This window comes from Gopherus flavomarginatus, chromosome 24, assembly GCF_025201925.1.
Source record: "Gopherus flavomarginatus isolate rGopFla2 chromosome 24, rGopFla2.mat.asm, whole genome shotgun sequence".
Taxonomy (NCBI): domain Eukaryota; kingdom Metazoa; phylum Chordata; order Testudines; family Testudinidae; genus Gopherus; species Gopherus flavomarginatus.
Genome location: NC_066640.1, coordinates 14,479,583 through 14,492,394, shown reverse-complemented (window position 1 = coordinate 14,492,394; position 12,812 = coordinate 14,479,583). Strand labels below are relative to the sequence as shown.

The window sequence follows — 12,812 nt, the reverse complement described above, 5'->3', positions numbered from 1 at the left end:
TGTGTTTAATCAAACTTACATTGTTTCTACTGAAAAATTAACTTGATCTAAAATTATTGTGGTTGCAAGTTAAATCAATTGTACAGACTGCTTCAAGAGTCAGTGAAGTAGAGTCCAAAATATCTGGCTCTATACTACAAATCCCTTTCACATCCCGTATGTTGAATGTGCACAACTGAAAACCCAAGTTCAGCTGCTTTGACTAGAAAATCCTCATGCATTTGATCAGAACTGGGAGCAATTTTATCATCTGTCAGATTGCAGCTATAGGCTGACAAATCCCTGTTTCAGTGCAAGAACTACCCAGGAATATTAAATATTACATGTGTGTGCGCGTGCAGTAGACTTTTAGAGAGGCCACGGATTTAAATCTGGTTTGCATCTCAGATTAAATGAGTTTGTTAGATTTAATCTAATCCTTAGATCCGATTTCATTTTGAGGCGATTTTGACTTGATCATCAATATGTGCTTAGCAGAGGCCCCTACCTAGAATAGCAGGGGGCTGCAGGCCAGGCCTGAAGTGCGTCAGCAGAGCTCATGTAGGTAGGTGGGGGAGAGCTAGGATAGCCAGGGTGACTCTAGGTTGGGCTAGAGGTGCACTGGCAGGGTTGTGTGTAGCTTAGCACCTACCTGCACTGTCTACCTCATTGAGGTGAGCCCTTCACTGCACCTGTTTGTCTTTCAATAAGATCCAAATTCAGAGCTGAAGGGTGTAATGGGAGCTGGAGAATAGGGGTGAGTTAGCAGCTATCTGTACAAATCAGCATTAACTTGTACAGGCCTATGTTTTATAAAAAGCCAAGGACTCTGTCCAGTTAATCTCTCTGCAGAGGAGGCAAATGATATGATTAGAAACTATCACTTCTGGCTAATCTCTTGATCTCCAGCAGAGTTTCCTTCTCTCTCACTGTCTGGGGGTTTTGGCTGGCAGTTGCTTTCCTATTCAGGCAGCTGGAAGCAGCCTTGGGCCATCTGAGCTACAAAAGTTACCTTGTGTGGCAGCCTGCTGTTGAGAGGGCAGAAATGCTGGTTTCACTGCAGTGGACATTTGCAATAAACAGTTTCAAGTTTCCAGACAGCACTCAGCAGATGAAGGTTTCTTCCTCAGCAAGCATACAGCGCCTGCAAGTTACTGTGCGGATGCTCACAGATCTTGTGGCACGTAAGCCGGTCTCTCAGGTTAAGAGTCGAGCATATTTTAGCAGATCCCTTCCACGCACAAGTTACAAACGGAGGCCACTATTCTGCAAAGGGCAGGACTTCAACGGGACTCCATGGAGGAGAGAGGACCCCTGCCTGGAGCTCATTGCAAGACTGGGCTTAATTTCTTTTCTTGCAGCTGTTCAAAGTTTTGACCACATTCCTTTAACTGTGTGACATGCAAGGTATTTAGAGATGAAATTCCAGGGTGTTTAAATGCTCTGTCCCAATAACACTCCTATTGCAGATATAAAACCGGCTACAACAAGACAAACAACAAAACCTTGTTTCTTTAGCAATCCGGCACCTTCAGCAGTTGCTTTCCAGTTCCTGACAGATTTGTAATCCTCTCAAGGCCATGCAACGGTCACATGCAAACAAGTTCTCACTGTGTTGCTCCTTTATGCAACTTATGGCTTTGAAGAAATAAAAAAGGCTGGATAACAGCTTGCAGCTACTGTGGTGCCAGGTTCATCCCTGGAGTTTTTACTCACTACATTGCATGGCCATCGGACTCTGTCTAGTTCAACGTGCAGCGAGGCTTCACCCTAATGTTCTTCTCTTTTTTTCTCTTTTTTAGTGTCGGCAAAAAGATTTTCTGCCAAGGTGAGGTGCTGTCTGTCTCCTGTTGACCTAAAGGGTTTGATTAATGGCACTAATAGTAAAAAGTGCCCTCTGTTGTATTTAACTGTCTGGCTTGAATTTTATTAGCAGTGTTTATAGTGAACTAGCAGAGAGGAAAAGGTTTGTAACGGTGTAACTGACAGCCTTGCCCCAAGGAGAACTGTTGTCTTCATACCTGTGTACAGCTCTTCGCCAAGTGTCAGCCTTATAGACTCATAGATTCTAGGATCAGAAGGGACCAATGTGATCATCTAGTCCGACCCCCTGCACAAAGCAGGCCACAGAACCCTACCCATCCACTTCTATAACAAACCCCTAACCTATGTCCGAGTTATTGAAGTCTTCAAATTGTGAAGACCTCAAATTTGAAGACCTCAGGCTGCAGAGAATCCACCAGCAAGTGACCCGTGCCCCACGCGGCAGAGGAAGGCGAAAAACCTCCAGGGCCTCTGCCAATCTGCCCCGGAGGAAAATTCCTTCCTGACCCCAAATATGGCGATCAGCTAAACCCTGAGCATGTGGGCAAGACTCACCAGCCACTCAGACTCACTCAGAAAAGAATTCTCTGCAGTAAATCAGATCCCATCCCATCCAACATCCCATTATACATTCAGGTTTTGTCTATCAAGTTTCACTTAACAAATTTTGCAGATGAGTCAAGATATGACTTGTTTATCATGTCACAAATACCAAACAAGCAACATCTATTCAATTCCTTTGAAGTAGGTGCTGTAAAATCTCCCAAACCACATCTTCGGGTCCCCTAAGGAAGGTTGATATTTGAAGGTTAAAACCGCAAAACATTCATTTATTTTAGAAATCAAACCCTTTTGAACTATCTTAATCCTATACTTGTTCTGGGCCTAGAGATGCTACTGCGCTATGAATAATCAGTTCTTCATCCGGTGGCACCCTGGGCTCCACCTTGCTGGGCACAATGCGATATTGTGTATTTCCCCCACCCAATGTTATCACTCAGACAGCAGTGGAATTGTTTAAAAGATTATTGCACAGTTGAGTTTGGACAGGCACCCCTCCCTGTGGTTAGTAGAGTGCTTTATGATGTTTGTGCCAGGTTGATGCTACAGATAGTCTGTGCTAATATTTATAATCCCCCAAACCTATTGATTTGGGTTGAAAAGTGGTCTGGGCAAACATCGCTCCAGCACTGGAAGAAGAAACTAAAAGGCATGTTGTCTTTAAACAGCTCTGAGCCCTTCGATTCTTCACAGCTTTGCTTGTGTCCGATTCTCTTTGAAAAGACGCTTTTCGTGTCAGAGGGACATTGATGCTCTAGTTCTGTGTATCCAGGGCACAGCCCAAAGGAGTGACTGTCTTCCCACCTCGTTGTGGTGGGGGGCCAAGGGAAGCCATCTTGCTTCCTTCCGCTGGAGACGTTCTGGCTGCATCCTAGGTGAAGAGTGGAAAGCATCTCCTCCTCCGCCTCCTCTCACCTTCGACCCCGTTCTTGTTTTCTGTTGCATGCAGGAAGCCTATAGGCTGATCTACCGCACCTACCTCACTGAGGGTTTCTTGAGCCTGTGGCGCGGGAACTCAGCCACGATGGTCCGGGTGATCCCTTACGCTGCCATCCAGTTCTGTGCGCACGAAGAGTACAAGCAGCTCCTGGGAAGCTACTACGGCTTTCATGGAAAGTAAGATGCTGCTGGTGTTGAGCCTTGTCCTGGGAACAGAGTCTGACTGTTGGGGTGGGAGGGGTTGTGTGGACTGGAGGCTTGTGGGAATTAGGTTTGTTATGTAGGTGACAGGTTCCCACAGCCTAGAGGCCCCATCACTGATTAGCAGAGAGTGTTGCTACTTGGCTTGAACGCTGTCCTGGTGGAGAGCCGTGGGGCAGGAGCTAAGCAGTGTGGGGTGTCCCTGCTGCCTAGAGTCTGGATTGTGTCCCAGGCAGATTCCCTCTGGCTGATAAGATCCTGCCTTCTAGAGGGGTGAGCAGGGAGTGGCCCAGAGAGCTTTGGGGGTTAGCACTCGGTGCTGCCAGGTGGCCAGTACGAAGTGTCTTTCTGCTGCCAAGAGAAGCAACGGGACGCAGCCTCCCCAGAACACTGAAAACCAAACACCTTGCGCTTTAGTGCATGGCTGCTTGCTCCCTTCTCTGTGCTGTAGGGCAGATGGTGTCTGAAAGACCCGAATCAGGCTTGCTGCAGCCCCCAGCCTGTCATCAGCATCAGCCTCCCCCCTGCCCCACAGTATAACTAGCTGCTGGGAAGCCAGCTCAGTGTGGTGGGGGGAGGAAGCCGAAGAAAAATCGCCATCTTTATTCCGTGCAAGTGTGATCTGTTTGTTTTTGTCTCCCTCTCGAATTTAGAACATTGACTCCTTTACCCAGATTCATTGCTGGTTCGCTGGCAGGTACGACAGCTGCCATGTTAACCTACCCGTTGGATCTGGTGCGAGCGCGAATGGCTGTCACGCCGAAGGAGATGTAAGTGGCTAATGGGAATGGGTGTAAGTGCCTGGGATGCAGATGGATGGTTTTGAAGGTCACATGGTTTTTAATTCAACTTTCTGGCTCATGCCTTTCTCTAAGCTTTTGTTGTGACTCTGGGTTCGGTGTGACAGCCTTGGGAATCGGCAAGTCTGATGTATGCAAGTGACCTGGGGGCTGCAGTTGGTCCAGTGGCCTTTCTTCTCCAGAAAGAGATTAATAGATTCCAAGGCCATCTAGTCTGACCTCCTATGTAACACAGGCCAGAGACTTCCCCACAAAGTCAATATTCAAACAGTGATCAGCTCACAAGTGAGAGGTATCGTGTGCTGGCTTGGTGCAGAGAGTAGCGTCAAACTGGCCTCCTTCAGGAGAGGCCCAACCTGACGACCTCTGCTAGGTCAACAGGTCATGAACAAATGACCACAATAAAGCTAGTGGAAAGAGCTGGCTCTTAAGCAAGTCCCTTCTGAGCTCCTCTGTCCTATGCTCAGAACTGAATGTTGGTGGACTTCTCCAGCTGAGCAAGCAGGTTAACTGTAGGTCCCCCAGAGAGGCAGGTTGGAAGCATTACCAATGGCCTTCCTGCACAGGCAGTAATGTCTGGGGGTCTGTGTTTCGACAGGTACAGCAACATCCTCCATGTCTTCATCCGAATCTCCCGGGAAGAGGGGCTGAAGACCTTGTACAGGGGCTTTGCGCCCACTATCCTTGGAGTGATTCCGTATGCTGGACTTAGCTTTTTCACCTATGAGTCGCTGAAGAAACTGCATGCAGGTAAAGCGCACTCTGCGTCAGAATGCTGACACCTTGGTGACGAGAGCTCAGGCTGGCAGCATCTCAGAGCTTTAGCACTTGGTCATAAAGGGCTTAAAGCTGCCTCCCTGGTTCTGCACTCAAGGCTGTCTCCTCTCTCCTCACTTCTGTCGGACTGGGAAGCAGCAGGATGTGGTACATCATCCTCATTTTATAGCTGAATAAACTGACACTCAAGGCCTTGTGTAGGGTCACACTGAGTCAGCTAGTGGAAAAGAATCCAGGATTCCTGATGCCCTCTCTGCTGTATTGACCATTAGACCGTGTAACTTTGTAGTCATGCAGTTACTCCAGGAAGCTATTTATACACTGCCTCTTCCTCTCTTTCCCAGATCACAGTGGGAGAGCCCAGCCATACCCCCTGGAACGTCTTGCGTTTGGTGCCTGTGCGGGCTTGATCGGCCAGTCAGCCTCCTACCCTCTGGATGTGGTGCGTCGGCGAATGCAGACTGCGGGGGTCACGGGACACGTGTACGGTTCCATCCTGCCCACCATGCAAGAGATTATAAGAGAAGAGGGACTAATCCGAGGCTTGTACAAAGGACTCAGCATGAACTGGGTCAAAGGTCCAATTGCCGTGGGAATCAGTTTCACGACCTTTGACCTTACCCAAATCCTTCTCCGTAAATTACAGTTCAGCACTAATATTGAACGGTAGTGGCGTCCTTCCCAAGTGAACAGGGGAGAAGTACAGTGGAAGTATGTGTGTCTAACAAACCCTAGCATTGTCCCATTCTGTTAGTGCCACCCCCACTGCTGAGACTTTACTTTCGGTTTTTCTTTTTTTTTAACAAGCTTCCGAGTTATCGCCAAACCCAGAGATGCAAGTGACCTTCACTAAAATGGGATTCTCCCCATGGTTCTCGGTGACAGCGGAGCTGCCTTCTCTAGAGTAGCTGCCTCCTTGTGTTTAACTCTTTGATACACACTAAGCTATTGCTGCCTTCTCTCCTGGGCTCAGTGGGTTGATGAGGTGGTGTGGATTATAGAAGAGGGGCTGCCGGGCTGCTGGATGGAGCTGGAAATCTGGGAGGTGAAAGGAGTCCCTGCCAGGCAGTTCTTAGTAACTGCACAATGGTAAGCACCCTGGCAAGCAGCATTTCAGTGTGAGTCTGCAATGAACTGCACGTGTGAGTTGAGAGGGTTAATCGCCTTTGAAATGAAACATCCAGTATTTAAGTTTTTTATTTTAAAACCATTTTTACTCCAAAATTTGGAGGTAAGCTCTGGCAGGAAGTGTGGAAGTGTTCCTCCCTTCCGATATCACTCATTTTGGTTTTACTTTGTGTTCAGCAAAACATCCCACCTCAGCAACGCCCTTCTCTCTAAAATCAACGACGACTGAGAGTTAGGAGATCAGCTTTCAGTCTGGAATTCCTATGCCTGCGGTCTTAAACTGGATTCACTCGAAGCAGTATTGCTTTCAGGCTACTTTAAAAACCTCTCTATCCGGAGTTGTATTTTTAAAAGCAGTATTTTCAGAAGGATTTAGCAGCTTGCAGTATTAAGACCTGGAGATTAAGAGGGGGGAGTGTTTTTTAACCAATATCTTTCATTACTGTGGTTGCTGCTTAAACTGCAGTGTGAGAATAAACTCTGCGGGGGGCACACCTATGAATAACCTTTCAAGGTGGCTGTTTTGAATGGGGTCAACCTCCTCTTTATCTAAAGCTGCTGCCCTGCTTTGGAACACCCTTTTGCGCACATGCTCTGTAGAGCATGTCACCTCAGCTGATTACCTTTGATTCCAGTAGTTTATTCTTAGAATTATGCTGGACCAACTTGGCTCGTAGAAAATAGACCCAGTTTGCCAAGAGTCACATAATTGTCACCCACTGGGGATTGTGCCAGGTGTGCCAGTCCTTCCCAGCTGCAAGTATGAAATGAACCCCAAGGCACCTTTTGAGTGTGACAGGTCAGTGCTGATGATGTTTTGGGAACCAGAACTTTGAGAGACTTGGAAGGGTGAGTGGCTCTATTTTAAACTTGGACCACCGGAGAGGTGGAAGAATTGTCCAGCCTTCTCGAATGACCCCAGTGTCTCCCCGCTCCCAGGCAGTATCCTTCTCTGCTGCTTGTGTGGAACAGAGATGGAGCAGAAGGCGTAAATAGGTTGTAGTTAAAACCTGTCCCTTCCTGACAGATGTTCATTATTGTTCAAATCTTGTATCGAGTTCATTCGTCAGAATGAAGATAATTGCCACTGGTAAAATTAAACCCCTCTTTTCTTTGGTCTTTGCACTCTCTTTGGAGCAGAACCTGCCTCTAATGCCAAATATTTTCCTAGTGATTAATGAGAAGCACCTACTCTGGCCCTGGGTTCTTTATCCTCCTGTGGGATTGGCCAGAGAGTCTAGACCCTGGAGTATTGGTGTGCATATTCTTCTGCGCAAAAGTGTAGTGTTGGTATTGTGCTACCAGCAGGCGCACAGATAGGACATAACCTCTGTGAGGTGTCTGACACTTCTGGCTTAAAGGCGATATCCAGTGTAAACTCAGTCTGGTCATGTCAGCTAAGTACAAAGTAATTGAATTTTAAAAAGACTTTTAAGAAACTGGAAACTCTCTTGTGACAGATGGTACAAATGAGCCCTAAAAGAACAGTCCTCGCCATTGGTGGGAGGCGAGTCCAGCCAGCATCAGGTGAGCAAAGTTCTTTGTATCAGTGGCAGGCACCTTTGCACGAACTCTGACGCTTTCCTTTCCCCAGTGGAAAAGCTGGTTACTTCCGTCTTTCTCCCCATTATTGGATGGGGCTCTGGGGGAGGGAGTGTCAAGATGGCAGCATGATGACCTGAATGGAGATCCCAGAGCAGCGGCACTCGTGTTAGCATCCAAGGTAAATCTACTCACTATCAGGCTCTCCATATGCAGAGACTTCCTGTGTGGTGGGTGCGCCCTCGCAGAGCATGTGCGCGAGAGGGGGCTCTCTTGTCTGCACTGTGGTCAGGGTTAGACTGCATCCTGCTGGGTGGTGACGTGACCACTGGAGGGGGTCACCCAACACAGCAGATAGCGAATGAGCTGCACCTGCCATTTGAAGATGGACTCTCGTTTAGGGGCCTGATCCTATGTCCTGAACCCCCTCAGCCCACCCCTGCAGTCAGCAGCAGCAGCGTGTGTGCAGTCCCTTGTAGGATTCTGACTCTGGCAAAAGGGACGCATCCATGGGGAAAGCCCCAAACTCGGAAATGGAACCGAGTCCTTCTGAGACATCTCCCCCCACCCCATTGTATTAAATGTGAGCACTGCTCTGAAGAGAGACTGGCACCAGACGTCCTGATGGGCTGCAGCCTTCAGCCACGTAACTCCTGGGGGTGCCCACTAGGATAGGAGTGAGAACAGTGCAAGGGTGGTGAGATCTGCCTGTTTAGAAGCCTGGGCTGTCTGTACCAAAACCTTCAAGGTGAGAAGGGAGACTCGAGGGCAGTGCCAGTGTGAAAGCACTGGACCCTGGACCCAGAGGAGTGAAGAGGTGTGTTTTGTTGCTGGCACTGCAGCTAATTTTAAAAACCATTTTTAGCCAAACCTTTTTTCTGACTTTCCCGACTGTGTTTAGTCCAGAAGCAGACCTGATTTCAGTCTAACCATGTTAGCAGTGGTCTTGGGTTTCTTGAACAATAGGGTTCTTAAAATAACTGTGTGTGTGTTGTGTATGTTTTAAATGGCTGGTTCCCCCCTGTTTGGATGTACAAGGGGGGAACCCAAAGTGCTTAATTTTAATTTTCTTGCATGAATTAAAACTTGTTCCAAATCTGCTGCCTGAAATGCGGGGCCCTGAAGCTTCTCTAGTTTGCTGGGTAGAAGGGGACAGTGCCACTGTGTGTAATGGAATGACCTTCGTTTTGGTCCAGGAATCTCTCATGAGTCTGTTCTGTATCCCTCAGAAAGGAGAAGTCCAATGTAAATCTTTTCTTTCTCCCCTCCCGTTTCTGTGGAATTGTTGACCATCTGACCCCAAATTGTGTGACTCTCTTGAAAACTATACTAGTTAGCGGTCAAACACTATTTATTTGCATTTCCTTCCTTCAGCTCCCCTCTACCATAGTCGAGCGCCCTGGATCCACCACTGGCTGTTCGGGGAAGGCAGGTCTGATGGAGACTATCTAAACTGGCACAAGTGCAGGTTTGATGCTGGTTCCCAGAACAGTCGAGCATCAGAACCCTCCTTGTTGAATGCCGTGGGGAGAGTTTCATTTCTAATGAGGATTAGATACCAGGGATGAGTGTTCCTTTGGAAAGTCCTTGAGTATCATTTGTTCAGTGTGATTCCTTCCCCTTCCCTGCTGGATGTGAAATGGCAGCTCCTCGCAGGGCCTGGGCCCAGCTTTTTGGCTTTGTGAAGTGGTGGTTGCCTGGGTGGAGAACACTGGGGAGCTGGCTCTTTCCAAAGAGTCCTGAGGGTCAGGTAACGGGCACTAGTGTGGGAAGCTGGGCAGGCTTTCCAGCAGTGGGGCAAGGCAGAACTTATCCATTTGGTGCAGACCCCTTGCTGCAGCTGGGAGTCCTCACCGATCCCTGGACACGTGCTCCAAGCAGTCTTCTCCTGGTTTTCCGGGAACACATGGCCGCAGGGCCTAAGAGTGCCAAGACAGGCTAGCAGCAACCAAGGTGGAAGGCAGATCTCTGTGTGTGCAGAGGACTCTGGTGGGGAAAGGGGAATGCTGAGGACCCTTGGCACCTGTAAAAGTTCACTATCGGTGGAAGTCATGAGGGTGATAGTCCCTGCAAAGCAGGCAGTGGAGTGGGAATATCCATTGATACTTTCATGGTAATTTTTAGAAGCCCCGCCCAGCAGCTGGTCTGAGGAAATGATGGTACGTCTGTAACTTCACCTGACAGCCGTCAGCCTGGCAGTGCTTAAGTATTACAGGTCTTGCACTGTGGTTGCTTTAACACAGAAGCAGTCAGTGCATTTCGGAAGAAACTTTTTTTAACAAGAAGTGCGTGATAAATGGACTTTGCAGGGTAGCACCAATCTGAAAAGTCTGTGACATCCGGCATCGGTGGGTACAGCATTGGTGGCAAAGGGGAAGCGAAATATTGAAGAGGAAAAGTTGCATTGAAAACAGTAAATACCTGAATGTAATTACTTAGCACATTAGCCCTGGGATAAGAGTTATGTTTTGGGCTCAGTCCGTGGCTCAGAGCCAGAGATGGAAATGGCTTTTTCATTGCAATGTCTGGTTCCTCTTACCTGCCCTGTACCCTTTTTAATGCTGCGTTATGCAGGCACTTGTCTGTCTATGCGTAAAGCACAAATGCCTTTTGTAAAGATGTTCTCACTCACTAATGTGTGTCAAACTTGACTGCTTTCCTTGGGTCTGGAGTTCTATTTTAATGCAGTGAAGACACTGTTATATAATGTTTATATATATATTTTAAAATTTGTGCCAAGAGAGGAGTATATTTAATAAAAAATTAACTGACTCTGGATTCTCTTTGGGTGTGCTCTGGGTTGCACCTCTGTCACCAGGAGGTGCTGGTTGCACTCACAATAGGGATTGCAGGACAAAACGGGGGCTCTCCTCTCTACCCAACAGAACTGGGGCCAGGGTTGAGAGGGTAAGAAAGCAGAAGCTGTAGCCACCAGCATTGGGCCCCTTTAGCACCTGATTTTCAACAGTGCCCAGCACCAGAAAAGCCCTCACGCATTGAGCTCCTCTGAATCCAGAGCAGGCTGAGCCTGCTCAAATCTCTTCTCTCTCCTCCTACAGGACTTAGTCATCTCCCTTCTCCCGTATTGTCCAGCACGACATGCACTTCAGGTGCTTCCTGTTACACACAGCAGCTTCCTGCACCAGACACTGTTCCCTTGCTCATGTTGTCCAACTGGAAGAGCTTCCCTCAGCGGGTTTAGGGCAGCATCTCTGACTTTCTCTGCTCCCAGATCAATAGCCGGTCTCTTCTCCCCCCCTTCCCAATGTCTTTCCCAAATACAAGCTCCTAGCTGGCCTCTGCTGGTGCTGAACATTCTCCTAGAGACCTCCTGCCGTCCTGACCTTGTTAATGGTTAAAGTGGCTGGCAGGCAAGGAAGCACACCCCTCAGTACTCAGGCTATTGAAAGAATATTTGGCTCTGTGTATTCAGAACTTCTCTCCCCGGGGATGGCACGGTGACGCAGCGGGAAGGCCCATTTCTTCCAATGATTTGGGGAGCTATGTGGATGCAGGCATGGCCAGAAGTGCCGCCTGCTGGCCCTCCAGGCTGGGGATGAGCGATAGGCCAATAACCTGCCCCTCAAACACCCTCCGTTCAAAACAGTTACAGAACCCCAGAGAAGAAGCCAGTGTGAGATGGGGCTGGCGGAGCCCTGCTTGTGCTTAAGAGACAGCAGATTCAGAGCCCTGGTGGGCAGCCCTCTTCAGGGGGATGGAGCATCAGGGTATGACAGGGATGCCATGACTCTGGGTAAATGCAGCTGCTATGGTTGCCTGGTAGGTCATCACAGTAAGGAAATGATGAACTCGTGTTGTATCTAATGACCTCTCTGATGGAGGGTAATCCCAGGATACCACACGGTTAGTTTGATAAACCACAACGCTCAGTAAGATCTAGTACCAAAAACATGGGAGTCGGGATGGAGGGAATCCCAGCCTCCCTGTCTTCTCTGGTAAAACTCCCAGAGACTTCAATGGGTCCAGGGTTTCAGCCATGGTGCCAGACTCCTAAAACCCACCCCCAAAGGTTACTAAATTGGGCCTCTTTTTGGCAATTCTTAGCTCAGGTGTCCAGGACTGAATGGGCCCTGGGGTCTGAATGTCCTCTAGCTCTGGGCTGAGCCCGGGCAGCTGTTAGCTGTGCAACTGGTGGTGCTGTTCTGTGTGCATGGAGGACTTTGGTCCATGGGAGCTCTGGGCTGGTGCCTCTCCCTGAAAATACAGCATTGTAAAGGCTTCTTTCAGCTGTTTGTGCCTGGCTAAGCTGCATGGAAAGAAAATTGCTGGTAGGTTTGTTTGGCTGCGGCTATTGGCTCTGTGAGGTCAGAAACCTCCCCCTCGATGGGGCTCTTATCTGAAAGGACACAGTGAAATCTGTAGGAAAGCCTTAAATTTCTTGGATGTGGCTTTTCTCGGCCCAGGTCTCTTTCTACTTGCTGTTGCTAGGATCCCATTGGGTGCTGTGTGCTGCACCAACGTAGAGTGAAAGAATCTCTGCCCCAATCAGCCTCCAGTCTAGAGAGATGAATGGGAGAAAGGAGGGATCATCTCCTTGAACTAAGGCACAGAGAGACTTTGGCTTGCCCAACAAGGAGTCTCTGCAGAGCTCAGATCTCTTGAGTTCCAGCACAGGACCTTAGCCATAAGCCTGGTCTCTGAGGATATGTCTACGCTGCAACAGAAGCCAAAGGTTGTTAGAACTGGCAAATCCTGGGTTTGTTAACCTAGGACCTGAGCGTCTACACTCATTTGTAACCCCAAGTGAATCTTGGGTCCCAACCTGGGGGTCCAGTGTCTACCCTGCATTATGCAGGCCCGAGTCCACCCACCCATATCCCAGACTTCCTAGCACCCTCCCAAGGTGCAGTGGTCTAAGGTTGATGTGCCTAAGGCAGGAATGACCATAACATGGTCTGTTTTGGAGGGAGGAGCCGCAGCCTTCTCACCAGGCACAGATGAGGAAAAGCCCAAGCTGCTGGGGGCTGCTGCAGGAGTGTGGGAGAGCAGCTGTGCACAGACCAGGAGTTTGAAAAGAAGGGCGCAGTTGAGCATTCTGGC

At 48.7% G+C, this 12,812-nt stretch overlaps 1 protein-coding gene across 2 annotated transcripts in view; it reads left to right on the top strand.

The window, feature by feature from the left end:
- The window catches only part of SLC25A42 (solute carrier family 25 member 42), a 29,578-nt gene extending 19,055 nt beyond the window's left edge, over positions 1-10,523 (top strand). For both annotated transcript variants that reach the window (XM_050934086.1, XM_050934085.1), the window contains 5 exons: positions 1,782-1,807; positions 3,314-3,480; positions 4,158-4,274; positions 4,903-5,054; positions 5,426-10,523. In XM_050934086.1, coding sequence (XP_050790043.1) covers positions 1,782-1,807; positions 3,314-3,480; positions 4,158-4,274; positions 4,903-5,054; positions 5,426-5,751 — 788 coding nt within the window. In that variant the 3' untranslated portion in view covers positions 5,752-10,523. The remainder of the gene's footprint in view (positions 1-1,781; positions 1,808-3,313; positions 3,481-4,157; positions 4,275-4,902; positions 5,055-5,425) is intronic.
- The last annotated feature ends 2,289 nt before the right edge of the window (positions 10,524-12,812 follow it).